This window comes from Gadus macrocephalus, chromosome 10, assembly GCF_031168955.1.
Source record: "Gadus macrocephalus chromosome 10, ASM3116895v1".
NCBI lineage: Eukaryota > Metazoa > Chordata > Actinopteri > Gadiformes > Gadidae > Gadus > Gadus macrocephalus.
Genome location: NC_082391.1, coordinates 9,908,693 through 9,929,289, shown reverse-complemented (window position 1 = coordinate 9,929,289; position 20,597 = coordinate 9,908,693). Strand labels below are relative to the sequence as shown.

Here is a 20,597-nt window from a genome sequence, read left to right as displayed (position 1 = left end):
CTTCCTTACAAAATGTACAGAACATTTTCATGTTCTTAGCATCATAAACTAGCCACCCGAAATCCTTCAACCAGTCGGGGGTTGAATTTGGAGGCTTTATCGACGACAGTAACAGCATTAACTTTCTCCACGCAGTCTATTCATAATATTGTAATGACCACGGAAGAGGCAGTGAATAAAGTATTGATTAGACAGCGATTTAGATACCTAATAAACCGTGGAACACACAAGACTGGTAACCATAGCAACGTAGGTAAACAAACCCCGCTAAACCCTCCCGTAGCGCCTCCCACGCTACGGCCAGCCGGAGGCGCACAGAGCTTTTGGCTGTGAAATTATGTATACAATACAATACAATTATATTATATTATATTATATACTATTCTATATAGAGCTCGGGGAGTCGTAAACGGCAACAATCACTTTCTCCTCCATTCTGCGGTTCACCCCGGACTGCACTGCAGGGAACGGTTGGCCGGTTGAAAACTGATTGGCTGTTACGTTACGCACGTCACTCAGTGGCCACGCTGTTGAACGCTGATTGGCTGTCATCACGCGAATGTCGCGGCAAAGTTTAAATATTTCAACTCGAGCAAAAGTGGCGTGCTGCAAATCCACCTGAAATCCACGTGAACGCGCTCGCCCGTGCCGGGCAAAAGTGTCGTGCTGCAAATGGAATCGTTGCTTTGTATGGAATCGTTTCGTCCCTTTGCGTTTGGTGTGAACGCACAGTATAGTGCGCTGTGGAGTAGTCACTCGCACGCAAATGCGAGTGAAATGGGCGCACTGTAGAGCCCTGCTATAGACCCTATAGTATCTGTTGTATAAAGGCTGGGACGAATTTCAAATTATAAATATGTACACTTTATGTTGAAAGTATAGACCGTCGCGATTCCTATTGAAACAAATGGCGCGGTGATTATTCTTCAAAACGAGAGCTGTTAAATTGGGAAAAATGAATTCATCAGACAACGCGGTTATAGACCCTAGACAATCTGTGGTATAAAGGTTGAGACGAATTTGAATTATAAATATGTACAATCCATAGCTCAGCGGACTAGAATACCTCCTAGAATCATTGCTTGTTGGCCGGAAACGGAAGGGGGGCTGTTTACGTTTGGTTGTAGTCTTTTCGCTCGGTTCTCCATCTCAATAGCAGGGCTAGAACCGAGCCAAAAGACTACAACCAAACGTGAAAACCCCCCCTTTCCGTTTCCGGTCAACAAGCAATAAGTCTTCCAACATAAATCAATGGGATTTACAAAATGCGCTAAATGTGCAATAAAACACGATAGAAACTGTATTTCGCTACGATACTTGATTCAACCACTCTACTTCATCCTAGACAAACCACAAAGGGGGCTCAATGTTGAAAATACCGGAAAAAAATAATAGCTTACAGCAAAATATTGAAAAAAAGAACTATGAACTACCGTAATTTTCGGACTATAAGCCGCGACTTTGGTGCGCCTTATAGTGCGGAAAATACGGTAGTTAATTTTTAACCCTTAGTTAATTTTTTTTAATTATGAATGTTTAACTGAACTACCGGGAGTTCATTTTAAGATTTGTGAACTGAACTTTGAACTAGTTCACGTAGAAAGTGAACTTTCCTAACACTGATGATTGGTGATGAAATTTCATAAATAACGATTCAATCCCAACACCACTCGTAGAGCGGTTTGCATTACAACGCCTCTCTCTGGAACCCAGGAAAGAGGACCCTTAGGACAACCTGGTTCCACGACTACAGGAACCAGGGTCTAAAACAAGTTTCCCAGACATTATTTGCATATTCACATCGTAACTAGTGTAAATAGGTGAAAGGTTCTAATAGTCCGATTTTTCCCCTCAGTATTTCTTGATTCTCTTCTCCTAACCTTTGTGGGTTTTTAGACCACGGTGGAGACAGACCATTAGGGAGTGAAGGCCCGCACATGGCAGCTGCCTTCATCTACAACACAGACCTCCTCCTACACTCACCCTCCAGCTCATTGAAAGGTTGCACCGCGATCACACTGCCTGAATGCAGCCACTATCTTTAGCCGCATAAAATACGCTTACAATTTAAATATCATTTATCGCCATTATTTCTGGAAAATAAATCATCCAGCAAAAGTAGGTATCGTGGCAGGTTAGTAGTAGAACTAGTTGTCAAGACTTAACCACATGATAAACAACTCAATATCCAAGTCAAGCCTATGGCCTTTAATAAACAGTTTTTCAAAGGCCAGACAAACTGACAGTAATTGATGTGCAGTACCTCAGTCTCCATCGCCTCCTTCAGCTTCTGAGTGTGCTGCAGAATTGCTTGGAGAGCAGCTTCCTGAGCTGCAATGGCCTGCAGTGTGGCGGTGGCTGAGCTGGCCAGGGAGTCCTCAAGCTTGTCCGACACAACTATAGAACAAAGATAAGGACTCATTATGAATCTCTCTCACACACACACACACACACACACACACACACACACACACACACACACACACACACACACACACACACACACACACACACACACACACACACACACACACACACACACACACACACACACACACACACACACAGCCTACACGCGAGTGTGTCCTGGTCAGCTTGGTCTTGCTGGGCTATCCTAGCGGTGACTTCTTCAGCCGGCCGCTCCTTGAGAGGTTCTTCTGGTGCCGTCAACACGTCTCCTGGTTCTGAAGGCTCTTCGCTGCTTAGTGCCATCTCTGGGGGGCTATGTTGATGGCATTCTTCACACTGTTCTATAAAAACGCAACATATATTTATTTCAATCTTGCATTCAACCCAAGTGTTCTATTGGGTGGGTCAAAGCACTGGCTGTAAATGAAGGGCGGGGTGACGCCACCGTGATAGTAATGATCTCCCATGCAGACTGTGATCATTAAAGAGCCAATGAACCCACCATTTCAGCTAGAATACCCACTCATACCACTGACTGACACTGGCACTCATACCCATCACCAATTTGTAAATTCATATACATTTTTAAGTATCTTTTACTTTAGTTTTTAATTTATTTATTCTATTTTATCCTTTTTTAATTGATCGCTTATGTTCCTGCTTGTTTATATAGTGTTATATGTATATCTCCTTTTGTTCATTGTTATTGCCTTAATGTATGCACCTTATTCACCAAGCCAAATTCCTGGTTGGTGTAAAACCCTTCTTGGCAATTAAATCCTTTCTGATTCTGATTCTGATCAACACACACACACACACACACTCAGTCTTTTGAAGTCTATATCAATGTTTGACGCGTAACACAAATAAACGCTGATTCACCCTACACCCCAGCACTAGTCGATTAGACCCACATTTCTTCTGCAAGGACGACGCAGAAATGCTGACTGACCCAACGGGTCCAGTCAGGTCACGTTCTGATGTGACCTGACTGACTTCTGATGTGCGTTCTGGATAGTGTTGGGGAGTAACTGAATACATGTACCGGCGTTACGTATTCAGAATACAAATTATAGCTAACTGTATTCCGTTAGTTACAATTACATTTTTAGAATACAGTTACATACAGTTGTTGAAATCAATGAATTACATGACGATAATTCTGTTTCAGCAGTTTATTCGTGCTTTCACACCAACAGCATTTAGTGCGCACTAAACGAGTTTGGTCCCTTGGTTTGGTACGTTTGCGTTGGTGTGAATGCAACCACCTCACTTCGATGTGAACCAAATCAGCCGACGAGAACCTCCCTGAACAGCTGGTCTCGGTTCGCTTCCAAACGAACCCGGGTACGGTTCGCTTGAGATGTGAAAGCGAACGCACCTCGTCCGATCCAGTTCTACAGAGCATATGCCTCTTTGGACGTAGCGGGCACCCGCTCAGCCGCGCGCATTATGGGAATTATTGTTTGATTAGCGGTAACTTCAAGACTAGCAGCCAATTGTCGGACCGTCTGGGAATTTGGACAGACACCCACATAAAACGTATGCTGGAAAACATACATAAAAATGCAGATGCATTTAACACATGAACATACCCTTATAGTCTTTGTTCCACTAGAGCAAATTATATAAAATAGTGCACTTTCTGGGAGACTTGGGCCTAACACATTCAGCCAGTTTGAACAGAAGAACACACCAGAATAGGCCTGTAAGCAGGATTTGATGCCGCATTCCTACACTTTTAAAAAGCAATTCAATGTGGATGTAATCCAAGTATTCAGAATACAATACTCAGATTGAGTGATGAAACGGAATACGTTACATATTACATTTTTGGGCATGTATTCTACAACTGGATACATTTTAAAAGTATCCTTCCCAACACTGGTTCTGGATCACGTTCCAATGAGTGCATCGGAAAAGACAATCAGATGGCGTAACTTACCTTGTTGACGATCGTATTATAAGACATACGACGACGTTTAAAAAAATTATATAGTTTTGGGTTCACTGGCTATTTTAAGTAGACAGCAGTTGTTTCTATCTTTTTTACCATCTATAATTTGGTGAGCAAAGAAACTGACATTAAGTGATGCATCCATCCCCAACTGCTGGAAAAACAGGAAAACACCCTTTGGGAAAAACTGATAATTCAAATGAAAACAACACAAGGAAGAACATAAAAATAAATGATGTGATAAGAAATGGGTGCATGAGAGAAAAAAAACAGGAAATCAGTGTCGGTAAATTGACGGAATACGGATGTTGAATATAAAAAGGTATAATATGTTACATTTCTGAATTCAAATATCTAAAACCTATTAGACCCATGATATATTTTGGTGAGTTGTGTCCTTACATCATCTGATTGTTTTCCAGAAATGCACAAACCTATCCGTAGTTTATTCACAGTAACGTTCCGCTAAATAACGGCCGCATGTCTATGGCGAGTCTGGCGACATCTGACTTTTACCCCCAACCTCAGGGGAAATTAACCAAAACAACACACTTAATATCGATGTAGCTTACGATGTTAACCACGATGTTTGACAAGTGGCTCTTGCCGTCACCGAGCTAATGCAGTGTTCCCACTAAAGACTCTCCTAAAGTCACGGCGCTAATTTAGTGTTCCCACTAAAGACTTTCTTACAGCGGGGTCATTTGCTTTTGTATTTTTTTATCCGTCCGAAGAACAATGCCGTCCACAGTGGATTGTGTTTCTCATAAATGTTTTTTTACTATTTCTTATGGGAAGTAGTATATATTTTATTATATTATAGGTAACCCTAACCCTAGGTATACCCTAGGGTTTGGGTGAGGGTTACCCTAACCTAACCTTAGGTTACCCTAGAGTTAGGGTTTCCCCTCACCCTTACCCTAGGGTGAGGGTAACCCTAGGTTACCCTAGGATTAGGGTTACCCTCACCCTAACCCTAGGGTGAGGGTAACCCTAGGTTACCCTACCATTAGCATTAGCCCTAACCCTAACTCCCACATTCCCTACTTCACCAAACAAAGTATTTTGTTATTATTTTATTGAGAGACCGCTAGCTGCAGAAATGACATATTATACACTTAAGATCTAAAATAATTAAAACACCACATAAACCAATGAGCAGAAAAAAAGGGGAGAAGTGATGGCGGCGGTGGCGGCGGCGGGGCCGCAGGCAGACGGGGGTTTAGTGGTTCACCTTTGGGTGCCTCTGTGTCTTGAGGAGCTGGGACCGAAGGGACCTCGCCCATAGCGGAGATGATGTGGGAGGCCTCTGCTGAAGCCTCTGGAGGGACACATGTCATTATGGGACCCACTACTACAACTCTGACATGGTGATGCATCGCAAAAACACAACGTGTTGCCGGAGTGCTGGAAACACACGGCTCAAGGCAAAATATCCAGGAGCCAGGTGAGTGTATCCAAGGTTCAGCCAGACGCCTCCACTAAAAAGAGTCTGAAGTAATGTGCTTCTAGCAGCTGTTAGGGACTCTAGACACTTATTTGTGTAGTTGCAAAGAAATACAAACCTTGTTATTCTGAATCTCATTAGCTCTCACACTTGTTATCTTGTTCTTGTTTTTTGGTATTTATTCTCTTCTGATGTTTGTAGCAGAACCTTCGCCTCAACTTCAAAACGTACACATTGAGATGTGCGCTTCTTATTTTCTCTCAAGGTACTTTATAATTATTAAAGTATTTATAATGAAGTCAATGGGCAATGCCCCTCACTCTCTTCATGGTCAAGCTCCCTATGAGGAACAGCTCCAGGCTGTGGTAGCAGGAGCTTGCCTCTGGGAGCAGTAGGGCCGAGCTCTCTGAATGGCCAAAGATGTGCGTTGCGACGTAGGTCGCATTGGTGGCGACGTAGGTCGCATTGGTCGCTGTGTTGGTCGCTCGTCTGGCTGCTTTCAGTCGCTGTGGACGCTGGCTGGCTTGGTCGTTCAAAGTCTATGGTCGGTCGTTAATCAGTTAATTTGCATGTTATAAAAAGAAAATGCGAAAGTTGAAGTACCAGAAAGCCATGCTCTCAGGCAAAAGCTACCTACAGCTCTTTTTTGCTAAAATTATTTTAATTTTTTCTATTGAATTACAGTTTAAAATGGTGAAATCGTTGCTCGATCAGTATCAATAAAATATATTAGTTGTAATTTGGGGTGTATTCAAATAATGTATTTTATATATTATATATAGCCTATTTGTTTTGTTAAATGTCATTAAGCCTAATAAGGTATATTATGTAGAAAGTTCTTCGTTATAGAGTGATACATTAGTTGTAATTTAGGGCGCATTCAAATAATGTATTTGACATATTATGTAGCCTATTTGTTTTCTTAAATGTCATTAAGCCTAATAAGGTATATTATGTACAAAGTTCTCCGTATGAGTGATATAGTTTAAGATAAGTGTAACAATTGGAAGTCAATGCCACAGTTGTACAAGTGATAGTGACGCTAGGTTAATAATCAAGAGGGAGGGCGGGTGTTTGATTCTCTCCACTGTCAGATATATTTTTGCTATTTTAGTCCAACTTATTGACGCAATCGGCCTCTTTTATTTGAACATTTTAGTATGATTTACTACGATGGTATGATAATTATTCGATGTAATGACGGGTTGCGACGCCTGGCTGGTATCGGCTGGCTGGCTGCGACGACAGGCCAGCCATGGCTGGCCGCTGGCCGCGGCAGGCTGACCGACTAGGTTGCGACCATAAAAGCGTTGCGACCCTTTTTGCAGCAAATAGGTTGCAACCAACCAGTGGTATGGCTGAATGAGCGACAGTGGCAGGCAGCCACTGTCACCATGGCTGCTACCATAACCTAAAGCCTATGTTATCAGTTAACATCTCATTGAACAGAATAAATATACGTGCGTCAGCATAATAAAAACATGCATACAATAATATATAGCTTTTGTGGGGAGGGGGCTGATTTGTAAGACATTGAAATGCTCATTATGTAGGAGTGGCAAATTGTATCAGTGGGCACATCAACACAGATGACAAAACAACTGTAAACGGTCATACAATTGTTAATCAAATATTAATATATAATCCATCACTGCATTAATAATTATAATAAACACGTCTATCGTGGCCTATATACTGTATATCTAACCAATATATTATTTTATGTAGGCCTATGTTTTTATTATACTGACTAGGGATGCACCGATCCGATATTTGTATCGGTACCGATATTGAAGACATTTCTAGATCGGGTATCGGTGACAAATGGGCCGATCCATATTTAAAAAAAAACGTTTTTTTTTACGTTTATGTACATACTTGAGTCCTATTCCTACTACCTACCTACCGGTGTTGGGCCCCACACTGTTCTCACTGTACATGCTCCCCCTGGGTAGTGTCATTAGCAGGCATGGCTTATCTTACCACTGCTATGCTGATGATACACAGCTCTACATCAGGACAACCCCCACTTCTTCTGCCCCTCTGCCAACATCCACACTGACCACCTGCCTGGGGGAGATAGAGGCGTGGATGAAGCTCAACTTCCTACAACTTAACAGCCATAAAACGGAAGCCATCCTTGTTGGCACGCCACATCAGCTCCGCTCCCCCACCATCACCAATATCACCTTCTCTGGCAAAAACATCCCCCTTTCCACATCCGTCACCAACCTCGGTGTTAAAATGGACCCACAACTTAATTTTGACACCCACATCAAACACCTCTGTAAGACAGCTTTATACCACCTCAGGAACATCACCAAACTCCGCCAATCACTCACCCTGGCTGATGCAGAGAAGCTCGTCCATGCCTTTGTCTCCTCCAGGTTGGACTACTGCAATGCACTCCTCATTGGGATCCCTGGCAAGAGCATCCAGAGGCTCCAATACATTCAAAACAGTGCTGCCAGGGTCCTGATGAGGGTGCGCAAGCATGACCACATCACCCCCATCCTGAAATCACTGCACTGGCTCCCTGTCCCACTCAGAATTGAGTACAAGGTCTCCCTCCTCACCCACCAGTGCCTTCACGGACTTGCCCCCCTCTACCTTCAGGAACTCCTCACCCCCCCAACAAACTCATGTACACTCCGTTCAGGATCCACTCACACCCTCCAAACCCGACATACGAAGCTGTGCACCATGGGTGATCAGGCCTTTTCTGCTGCTGCCCCTAGACTATGGAACGCCCTCCCTGACCACCTGAGGGCTCCACAGACTACAGCTCTTTTTAAACGGAACCTCAAAACCCATCTCTTTAAAAGAGCATTTAGCTAAACTTTCTTTGAGGTTCCCCTTTTAATAGTTTTTTTGTTATTTTATTTTATTTTATTTATTTATTTTTCTCTGAAGCACTTTGAGATTCTTGAATATAAAGTGCATTATAAATAAAATGTATTATTATTATTATTACCTTGCTGCTTTGATAATTGAATTTCCCACGAAAATGTTCTCACGGGATTAATAAAAGTGTATGGCTGATCTATTCAGTTTCTATGCTGTTCGCTGTGAGTGACGTCATAAACAAGCAACACGCCGTGCGGAGCCTACAGTGATTGCAAAATGGAGCGAGCAAAAGGATCTGCTATCTGGAGCTATTTCACTTTACCTAAGCCAGCAAGCTCCACGGCTACATGCAACATATGCAAAGTAAATGTCCCGAGGGGTGGTACTAAACCTTCTAGCTTTAATACCACAAACCTTATAAAGCACCTCCAAAAATTTCACGTGAAAGAGCACTGAGTTCGTGGAACAGAATAGTAAAAAAGGAGGCGGCATGAAGCAGCTAACCTTAAAGGAAATGAAGGAAAGAGGAGAAAAGTTTCCCATGAATGGTGCAGGCATCCAGAATCACAGATAGCATTTTAAACTTCATTGTTATGGATGGGCAACCGCTGCCAGGTGGCTAATTAGCCACCTGGAGCCACGGTATAACATGGTAAGCCGAAAATATTTGTCCGAGACGGCTCTACCTGAACTGCATGGTAAAGTGTGCAAACACATATTGGAGATGGTAAAAGACGTCAAAGCTCTGAGTTTCACGACAGATATCTGGAGCTCTGACGTTTCCCCCGTGTCACTTTTGAGTTGAACTGCACACTGGCTGGATGAGAGTTTCGTGCCACACAGTGCAATGCTAAATGCAAAGAACTTTCGCGGTTCGCACACCAGTGACGCGATTGCAGCTACCCTAAAAGAAATGCTTGACAAGTGGCAAATTCCTTTAGATAAAGTCCATGTCATTCTGAGGGACAACGCAAGCAACATGCGAAAGGCGATGGACAACATGAAGGTGCGTAGTTTAGGCTGCGTTGCACATACACTGCATCTCGTTGTCATCGAGGGACTGCTATCACAGCGCGCTGTGAGTGATGCCGTTGCAAGTGGGAGACAGATTGTTGGACACTTTAAACATTCCCCGCTTGATAATTCACGGCTGCAAGATATCCAGCTTGAGATGAATCTTCAAGCAAAACGCCTGCAGCAGGACGTCAAAACCAGGTGGAATAGCACCTACTTTATGATCGCAAGTCTGGTGGAACAGAAACGAGCACTGTCTGCTTATACTGCTGACCATGACCTGCCCTCAACACTCACGGCAAACCAGTGGGCCTTGCTTGAAAAAACAATGAACTGTCTAGAACCGTTTGAGGAGTTAACAAGGAAGGTGAGCTCAGCCACATCCTCCACTGCTGATGTTATCCCAAGTGTCACCGTTCTGAAACGTGTCCTCTCCATGGAAACCGAGGCTGACTCTGGGATTAAAACCATGAAAAGGACGCTCTTAGAAGCTGTTGACAAGAGCTTTAGCACCGTGGAAGACGAACCTCTGTATGTACTTTCCAAACTGCTGGACCCAAGATACAAGGACAGATGAGACTGTAAACTTTTTGTAAATTATTTCACTCTGAGAAAGATTATTTGACTTTACTAGAACAGAAAAATATTAAATATTATACAGACATTATAGATGTTACATACAGTAATAACATATTTAAAGTAAGGATAGCTGCTTTTTTTTTTTCATTTCAAGAAGTAGTAGTAGTTTGTTGAATTTATAACTGAACCCAACATGCTTTATTTTTTCAGATTTTTCACCAGTGCAGACTCTGCCAAGCGGGGGAAAGATGCACTGGCTAAGGAGCTGGAGGAAGATGTGAGGACCACCACTGCTGATGGAGCATCAACGGCTTTGGAGCCACCAGGAAAGGCCCCCCCGAGTGGAAACAGCGGGAGCAGCAACTCCAGAAGCGAAACAGACTCACAGCAGAGAGAGCAGAAAAGCTTGCTTTCCTAAGCAAGAACCTGCCAGTGATGCTTAAGCCTGAGCTTGAGAAGCTTGAGAAATCTGCTTGAGCAGGTCACTGACACTGATACCTCAATTTATTTTTTAACAAACTAGAGAAGCTATTGTTTTGTTCAGATGCTTTTGCACCAAACGTTATAAAGATAAGCTATTGTTTTTTTTTACAAAGCTAGAGAAGCTATCGTTTTGTTTACCAAGCCTACCTCTGTTTACCAAGACTACCTCTGTTTTTTTGTAATTGTTTTACCAAGCTAGAGAAGCTATTGTTTTGTTTACCAGGCCTACCTCTGTTTTTTTTTGAATTTTTACCAAGCTAGAGAAGCTATTGTTTTTTTTTACCAAGCTAGAGAAGCTATTGTTTTGTTCATCTGTTATTTTTTTATTTATTTTTTTTAAATAGGAAATGTTTAAGTCAAGTCTCATGATCCCAGTCTTTTCCCCTCAATGAAACTTACAGTTTGTAGCCATAATTTCACGCTGTTTTTCTATATCGGTATCGGCCGATACTAAACCTCAGATATCGGTATCGGTATCGGTATCGGAGGTGAAAAAAGCGGATCGGTGCATCCCTAATACTGACACACGTATATTTATTCGGTATAGTGATCGACCGATATATCGGTCGATCATCAGCCGCGTATCGGCCGATACGCGGCTGATTTTCGCCAATATTTTCTTCGCCATAATTTACAAACAGGCGTCCACACAGGCAGCTCCGTGTGACGCTGCAGTTCATTGCAGACCATGCATTGCCCCTCCCCCACTAGAAGAGTGCTGGAAGCCTGCTCTACAAAACAACGGTACGTTTTAAACTTTAAGAGTGGAAGAAAGTGCGTGTGGGGGGGGGAAATGGAAACACGAATGCCAAATGCATGCTCTATATGTGCTTTGCTTGCAACTATAGCTAAGCAAGTTTGTGGGTCTAAGTGGAAAACGGGAATGCGAATGCCTCGTCTATAAAACGGCTTGCCATTGTGGCTATATGTATTCATGCGGTAGCTGTTACGAACACTGGTCATAGGATTAAGTAATGCCAACGTTGTTCCTTGGTGTTTGCGTGAGTTTTATTTAGCGACCACCTGGCTGAGGTTTGGATGCGTGTGTTGTGTGTCGAGTCCTGCACGGGACCCGCCCCCGCAAAGTTCAGCACTAGATCCGGACCCGTTCATATTTGGCCCGTTACCCGACCCGTGCCCGCGATAAATCACATACAAAACATCGATCTCCCTTCTACCCGTTGCAGTCTCTCCCTCTCTCCCTACTTAAGAGCGGGGGCGGAGTTGCCATCGCAGTGATAGAGCGCAGCCCCCACTCAAGAAGAGCTTTAATGATGAGAGATATGTTTTATACGTAGTTGAATATTAATTTGTGTTAACGTTTATCATGTACCAGACATAAGTGCACCGTGTAGGCCTTACTTGTGTTTAGAGCCGTTTGCTGACGTTATCTATCCAGTTCAATGGTGGTTGAATTATTCAGTCAGCGTCAGCTACCAAACAGAAGTTTGTGCGTGTGTGCGTTTCACTCATTGGGACACACACGCATCACAGCGATATTTGAGAGTGCTGCACCACCTGAATGAGAGCTTTTCAAACTTGAGAAATGTTTTATACTTGGTTGAATATGTATTCATTTTAACGTTGATGCCGTTTTGATTATATCTGTCTTACAATATGTCAGCAGGCAATGCATAATCAAGTCAGTGTTGTAGATGTTGAAGGAAGCCTTTTACCCTTGCACAGTTAATCATATGCATCCATCCGTATGATGCATTGCACACATAATTTGGGTGATCTAAGAATCTAAGATGATTGCACAACAAGATTGACACTGATCTGTGCTTTTGTTTATTATTTTAAAGAAATGGCAGAGCGGAAAAACAAATCCAGTGTGGCAGCATTTCACTGAGCCTACTCTAGGAAAGGCTCACTGCAACATCTGCAATTTGTGAGGGAATGTGAATATTATGCACAATTCCTATATGAACAAAAAGTTGTTATTTGTTCTGTATTACTGTTTACATTTTCCTGATATTCTTGTTGCTACTGTGTGCAATAGTGTCATTATTTTATTTATGCTTAAATATTTATTTACAGATCTCTTTATTTTTTACTTGTTCTACCTCACCTGTTTTTAATATTTGTTAAATATTGTTTATCTACTTGTTCTTACTTGTTCTACCTCACCTGTTTTTACTATTTGTTAAATATTGTTTTTTATATTGAAGTTCAATAAATGTTCCTTTTTTTAAATTGAGACTAGTAACATTTGTTATCAGTGTAATTTTTATGATTGAGGGAGGAAAGCAGTATCGGCTCTAAATAAGAAAAAATAAATAATAATAATCGGTATCGGCTAAGGCTGATGAAAAAATATCGGTATCGTATCGGCCCAAAAAATCTGTATCGGTCGATCCCTAATTCGGTTCAATGAGATGTTAACTGATAACATAGGCTTTTGGTTGCGACTGAAAGCAGCCAGCTACAGCTGCTTTTTACAGCAGCCATGGTGAATGTGACTGGCTGCATTGGTCTCTCGTTCAGCCATACCTCTGGTTGCGACCAATTTCCTGCCGAAAGGGTCGCAACGCTTTTATGGACACAAATTAGTCGGTCAGCCTGCCAGAGCCAGCAGCCAGCCGCAGCCAGCCAGCCGATACCAGCCAGGCGTCCCAGCTCGTCATTACGTTGTATGATTATCATACCATCGTACTAAATCATACTAAAATGTTAAAATCAAAGAGGCTGATTGCGCCAATAAGTTAGACTTGATTACTACGCTTGTACCACTGTGGCATTGAATTCTAGTCGTTACTTATATTAAACTATATCACTGATGAAGAACTTTGTACATAATATACCTTATTAGGCTTAATGACATTTAACAAAACAAATAGGCTATATATATTATCGAAAATATATTATTTGAATACGCCCCAAATTACAACCAATATATTTTATTGAGACTGGAAAATATTAAAACAATATTAGCAATAAAGAGCTGTAGGTAGCTATTGCCAGAGAGCATGGCTTTCTGGTACTTCAACTGTCGGAAAAAAACGTTAATAACATGCAAATTAACGACCGCCCATAGACTCATCATATTACTGAGCAGACCTGAACACATAATTTTTAAGCTAACTAGCTCTATATCCTGCCTATTTTAACATGGATTTAAACACTGGATTACTATTTTTAACTGACCAGACTTTCTACACCGTCCGGTTGTGTGATTACTACCGTTGCTTTGAATGACTGTTGATGCACGAGGTGCCGATTCCAAGCCCGTCTGCACACTGTCTGCATCAGCAGCAGCTGACATTGTTTTTGGTTGGACTAGACAGATACCGAGTTGAAGGAGTTTTTTTAACCCAAAGACAGTGAAGTTGCAACACTTTTATATAGGCCTACAGTCCGGTGTTAACATATGACCAAAATATAAACTGTGGTCGAATGAACCGTGAACCAACCTGGCTGTCGGTGGCTGGCTGTAAACAGTGCCGCGCCTACGAGTGACGTATTAATCGATGACCAAATTCGTTCCCAACGCTTTTAGTAATCGATTTTATCGATTCGTTCCTGCAGCCCTAATCAGGTCAACAGCACCCTACTCAGGTCAAACAGCACCCTACCCCATCATGTCAAACAGCACCCTACATCAGGTCAGATAGCACCCTACATCAGGTCAGACAGCACCATACATTAGGTCAAACAGCACCCTACATCCGGTCAGACAGCACCCTACATCAGGCCATACAGCACCCTAACCCATCAGAGGACACAGGCTGACCTGGTCTTGACCATGGCTAATTAAGGGAGTTATTTCTTGCCTTCTGGGGGCCCGGGAGCTGTCATCATATCGCCGATTAAGCCCTTTGAAACAGTGATTAAAGGCTATACAAATACGAGGTCATTCAATTATAACTCTCGGTCAACCTAAGTTATAGGCAGATACTATTATGCTAATAAACAGCAATATTGAATCAATCAAAAGTCGGCTTCAGAGACTAGAACTTCCGGGGCTCAGTCCGACCCTCACCTGAGGGGGACTGCGGCGAAAGGTGGAAAACAGATCCACATTTGGAGAAACACAACCAGGGAAGATGGAAAAGACTGGTCTGCAAAAAAGCCAAGAAGATTACTGCACTTGTTTCCATTTGTTTGAATTCTAGGATATAGAGGAATAGGGCCCCTACGGGGTTAAACTTGTGTTATTTAATGGCAGTTGCCAAACTGCTTTTAGGCCCTTTTCGCCACCTTCTGGATTGGGGGGGTTAAGTTCACAACATTATGGACCATGATGTTACCCTCCCACATTGCCACAGCAGTCTGGGGTAAACACTGCTGCTCCTGATAGGGTCTGAGGGAGCCCTTAGCATGCTCCCTTATAAGCATGGCTAGCCTTAGCATGTTAGCATGCTTACGGAACATTGAGCATACGACAGTTGGCTCGTGTCAAGCAGCGAAGCTGCGAGACAACCTATGGTTTCATTTGATTCTGTTTTACAATGTTACAAAATGACATTCATGATGGCAGCATGTTGTCTTGTGCTCCTTCCTTACCTTCTATGTTCGAGGCAGGGGTTGTCGCGGCCGTCACAGATGGAACTTTCTTTGCTTTATTCTTGGATGATTTGGCCTCCTCTAGCATCAGAGAAGGTGGCTGGGCCAACTCCAGCTGTACAAATGTTCCAAACAATGAGTAGAGGTAAGGCTGAGTCCCAGGGGATTAACACTGAGCAGGAGGTGGGCTGCGACCGACGAGGGGACATCATTAGGAGAGTATTCAATAACAAATATATAAAAAATCATCTAAACTATTTTGCAAAGACAAACACAGCGTTTCTGACAATATGATTGGTTAAAGGTCCCATGACATTCTTTTTTTATGTATTCTTTAATACTCACTAAAGAGTATTTAGTGAGTATTGTCATGTCAGGGGGAGAAACTGTGGGAGAAACTGTCAGTTTCGTTCTCAGTGGGTGCTGGTCTCCGCCAGGGCTGCGCCACCAATCCTGTTTGTGATATACATGGACAGGATATCGAGGCGTAGTCGTGGTGGGGAGGGGATGCAGTTCGGTGGTCTGAGGATCTCGTCACTGCTTTTTGCAGATGATGTGGTCCTCATGGGATCATCGGCCTGTGACCTTCAGCACTCACTGGATCGGCTGGCGGTCGAGTGTGAAGCGGCTGGGATGAGGATCAGCACCGCTAAATCTGAGGCCATGACTCTTGGCAGGAAACCGATGGATTGCTTACTCCGGGTAGGAAATGAGTCCTTAGCCCAAATGAAGGAGTTCAAGTACCTTGGGGTCTTGTTCGCGAGAGAGGGTACTATGGAGCGTGAGATTGGCCGGAGAATCGGAGCAGCGGGGGCGGTATTGCGTTCGCTTTACCGCACCGTTGTAACGAAAAGAGAGCTGAGCCGCAAGGCAAAGGTCTCGATCTACCGGTCGATCTTCGTTCCTATCCTCACCTATGGTCATGAGGGCTGGGTGATGACCGAAAGGACGAGATCGCGGGTACAAGCGGCCGAGATGAGTTTTCTCAGAAGGGTGGCTGGCGTCTCCCTTAGGGATAGGGTGAGAAGCTCAGCCATCCGTGAGGAACTCGGATTAGAGCCGCTGCTCCTTTACTTAGAAAGGAGTCAGCTGAGGTGGTTCGGGCATCTGGTAAGGATGCCCACTGGGCGCCTTCCTTGGGAGGTGTTTCAGGCACGTCCAGTGGGGAGGAGACCTCGGGGAAGACCCAGGACTAGGTGAAGAGATTATATCTCAACACTGGCCTGGGAACGCCTCGGGATCCCCCCGTCAGAGTTGGTCAATGTGTCCCGGGAAAGGGAAATCTGGGGCCCCCTGCTTGAGCTGCTCCCCCTGCGACCCGACCCCGGATAAGCGGACGAAAAAAGAAAAAAAAAATGTATTCTTTAATATAGGTATTAGTGGGCAACTAACACAGTATTCAAAGACGTTCCCGAAACTCAGCCGTGGTGCAGAGTTACAGCCACTCCGAGCCAGTCGCACATTGAGCTTCCCCCAAATGCGCTGTTTTGGCATCTGTATAGCTATAATGCAAATGAGGAGGAGCGAGGCAGATCAAGGAGGAGGGGGGGGGTGTGGCCCTGAGCAGCTTGCAGCCACGGTACCATGCGCTCTGTTTACAGTGGATGTATTGCAATGGCGAGGCGCACACAGCCTTTAGCCGTGTTCTGTATATTCTAGAACACACGGGAGTCCTGGAGCTCTATACCTAAATATTATCATATAGCCTACATAGATATCTATATCATATAATATATATTATCACGGCCAAAAGCTGTGTGAGCCGATATAATGAATCTCAAACGACCGCGTTGGGTTCTCCGACGTTCCTGGTTCTTCCACGTCCACATCCATGTGAAGTAGACTGAACCACGACAAGGAGGAGAAAGGGATTGTTGCCGGGCAGCGCTTAGGCACCTCCGCCTCCGGCGGTGGTCCCTCAGCGGGGCTCAAGCGGGAGACATTCGCCGCCAACAATCCCTACCTCCTCCATGTCGTGGTTCATGTTCTTGAGGGAGTCAAAGCCAAAGTTCCTTCCCCCCAATTCATTTTTAACCTTGACTGAGATAACCCCCACTACGAGTCTCGTTGTAGAAATACCAGAGACGAGAGTCCGACGTGTTATGCGCCATAACACCAAAAATAGAACAGTTATCCAAATAACAAGGAAGTGTACAACACTTGCGTTACAGTCCTGGAGCTCTATATCTAAATAATATCATATGATACATATTATCACGGCCAAAAGCTGTGTGCGCCTCCAGACGATATTATGAATCACAAACGACTTTGTCGGGTTCTGCGACGTCTCTGGTTCTTCCACTTTCTGCCTGCTGCCGGCTGCCGGGCGATGGTGCCTCGCGGCAACCGGCGGCATGTCGCAGTTCATGTACTTCAGCGAGTCAAAGCCAAAGTTCCTTTCCCCCAATTCCTTCTCAACCACGGCTCAGATAACCCCCACTGTCTCGTTGTGGAAATACAAGCGACGTCAAAGAACCGACAAGAAACACTTGCGTTACAGTGTGTGTATTCACACACACACACATGTGGCGCTCGCACGGTCGTGTCTCATTGGCGGGCCAACGTCTCTGGGCGGGCCAGGCAGAGTAAGGGGAGGAGCTTAGGTGCTTTATGACGACATAAATAAAGACATTCCAAATCAGCGCACTTGAGCCTCCGTTTTTTCAAAGGCGAGCAGAACAGCTAGTGCTCGTTTCACACCAAACTCAAGTTTTAGCCACTAGGGGACTGCAGGCTATGGGGAACTCATATTTATGTTAGAAAACCTCATGAAGTGAGATTTTCATGTCATGGGACCTTTAAGGTTAGAATAAAACAGTGAACCACTTTGAGGAAAATTGACAGAACAATACATACATGCCCTAAACCATGACTAGCGAACCTTACAGTACAGTTTTTTTACTTTAACCGTTCCATGCAAACTAAATACAAGAGCAATCTTTTTATGTTGATCGCACAAGATGCAACAAGGTCCCTCCATTCCCTTGTAATCATAATACTATCGCTTTTAAATAAACTGCGACGGAATGGCATTAATTCATACCTGTTTCTTGGTCGGAGTGGAATCCAAAGAGGTAGCAGGCCCTAAAGCCAATCCAAATAACAAATCTGAGTACGGAACATTCTTCTCCACCGTGGTCCGGAACTTTGAGTCCCATTTAGCGTACAGGACCGTACCCCCGATTCCACCTCCAAATGAAACCAAGCCTGCTGCAACTATTTTAGCAGCTGAACCACTGCAGAAGAAATGAAGAAAAACAGATGACATCAGAAAAGATGCAGGGTAAAAATGTCTGCATAAAATGAATCAGAACATTGTGGCCCTGGTGAGCGGGTAGCCGGAGTAGTCCCCAAGATTAACTTATTTCTATAACCCGTTTACTCAAAGAAAGCCTGAGGGTGTTCTGGTGATTTGAAAATCAATGATAAGGCCGCAGATGTGATTATTTATAGCCTATGAATGGTATGAGACAAAAAAAAAAATGCATTCATTTTATTTAGTGGTGGAGGTGTGCTTTTGTACGGACTTACCCAGTATTCCCTTCTGTATAGGGTCGAGAATGTTGAAGAATGATCCGCGGCCCTCTTTGGCAGAGTCGCCTCTGAAGATGGAGAAACACAAATAATAAATATTCAACATGAGCTAAATAAATAAATGACTAGACGCCCAAAAAGAATGACAAGCTGATGTGTTATTTATCATTTGTAGATTATTTGTATATTTCCCTTTTATTTTGTATTTATTAATTAATTTCATTCAAAAGGTGAGTCCCCAAAGGGAGGGGAGGGGTGTAATGTCCCCACCTAGCCGAATTGCAACGTTAACACAAGTCGGTTTAAGTAGATCCTATGAGCAGTCATTTTATCATTTTGGTCAATGCCTTCAAAGGTTTTTTAGTGTTAATAATGTTTGACCATCTTTTGCAGCTTGTATTCACTTCTATTTATCAGGCCTCTTGTATTGTGGTCCCAGTGACACTGTGGCTACCAGTGACCCCTGCATGGAAGAAGGTCCCTGGCTATGTATTCTGCTATCTGGTTATCTATACAAACAATTCAATTTGGCAGCAGCTTAGTTCTCATCGATATAAAATATGAGGACATCATGTTTTATGTCTCCATGTAATCTCTAACGGTACCGCAGTGGGCATTAGCACCAGGCCTTTGGACGAGGCTCTGCTGGGTCAACGTGCTAGCGAGCAGCGATCAGGCTGACGTTCTACAAAATAATCAAAGACTTACCCGGGCTGCAGCATCAGCTGCTCTTACACTGAGTCGGAGCATTGTATTCACCTTCAATTTTATTCTGTTATGGGTTAAATTTCTCAACAATAATATATAATTTGCAATCTTTAGGACACACGTCCGGAGGGGGACACTGCCACACACGCATGCGCAGTTAAAGATATCAACCTGACGTCACCAGAGGCGTAACTTGTCTTTGGGAGTTGGTTCCGTTGGTTCTCGTGTGATGCTGCTATCCATTTGGATTTACGAAGTGGTAAAGTCGCAAATCTCCCAGCTTTCTTGCGGCATTTCACTGAGGCACGCCCCCTTTTGGTCGTCGTATCTCGTCGCTTTCAAAGTAGAGCGAGCAGAGCTGTAGAACTCGCAGAGAAGATGGCTGCGCCCATAGTTAATGGGGGATGAGATGTATTTTCTTTCTATTTGTACCACGTTGGTGGTTTTAATGTCGTTTTTAAAACCTCTTACACACTTGATTTCATTGCTCCTCTAATCCGGTCACCAATATATGAATTGCACGGTCTTGCTTTGCGTGCAATTCAATGTCAAGTTTTGTTTTGAAGCTGGTTTGCTAAAGAGGCTATGTTGCTAATGATAACTAGCCTGCTACTACTCCCCCTCGTGGCTCGACAGAAACACAAATGGCAAACTGGAAGGCTGGAGCAAGGGAAATACGTCACGTTCTCGCTGAAGCTGGTCGTTCGTACCAGCGTACCATCCAAATGGATAGCAGCATTAGTACCAGTGCCGTGTTCCAATAGAGTGGCGAAGTCACGCCCCTTCCGGTAGGGCTCATGGGACCTATGAGATCGAAAAATATGAATGGGTGTCAATGGAGAGAAAATAATTATTTTCTGGTCCCGGTCTTTATATGCCCTGGATTACACATATGTTGTTTGTGGATTTAAAGGATAATTTTTTATGCAAAGAGTTCGACCGTTTATTGTGCAATTGTTCAGATAAAGGCTGTAGAGAAAACACGACTACACGGCTCGTATGTGACGTCACGCTCCCTGCGACTGGCGTGGAGAAGACGACAATCTTTCCATCGGCATAACTGAAACTCTGCACGTGCCCCGACTTATAATGGTTTTCACCTCTTTCGATGCG

The 20,597-nt window shown here is 43.7% G+C and overlaps 1 protein-coding gene across 2 annotated transcripts in view; it reads right to left on the bottom strand.

Annotated features, from left to right (window-relative positions):
• immt (inner membrane protein, mitochondrial (mitofilin)) overlaps positions 1-19,661 on the bottom strand; it is a 32,964-nt gene extending 13,303 nt beyond the window's left edge. Inside the window, exons 1-7 of one of the 2 annotated variants that reach the window (XM_060063447.1) lie at positions 19,485-19,660; positions 18,774-18,844; positions 18,286-18,478; positions 15,243-15,357; positions 5,601-5,687; positions 2,574-2,750; positions 2,264-2,397 (exon numbers count right to left, since the gene is read on the bottom strand). In XM_060063447.1, the coding sequence (XP_059919430.1) occupies positions 2,264-2,397; positions 2,574-2,750; positions 5,601-5,687; positions 15,243-15,357; positions 18,286-18,478; positions 18,774-18,844; positions 19,485-19,526 (819 nt within the window). In that variant the 5' untranslated portion in view covers positions 19,527-19,660. Of the gene's footprint in view, positions 1-2,263; positions 2,398-2,573; positions 2,751-5,600; positions 5,688-15,242; positions 15,358-18,285; positions 18,479-18,773; positions 18,845-19,484 lie in introns of both variants that reach the window. The other variant, XM_060063448.1, reaches the window with a different exon arrangement.
• Positions 19,662-20,597: the final 936 nt, after the last annotated feature.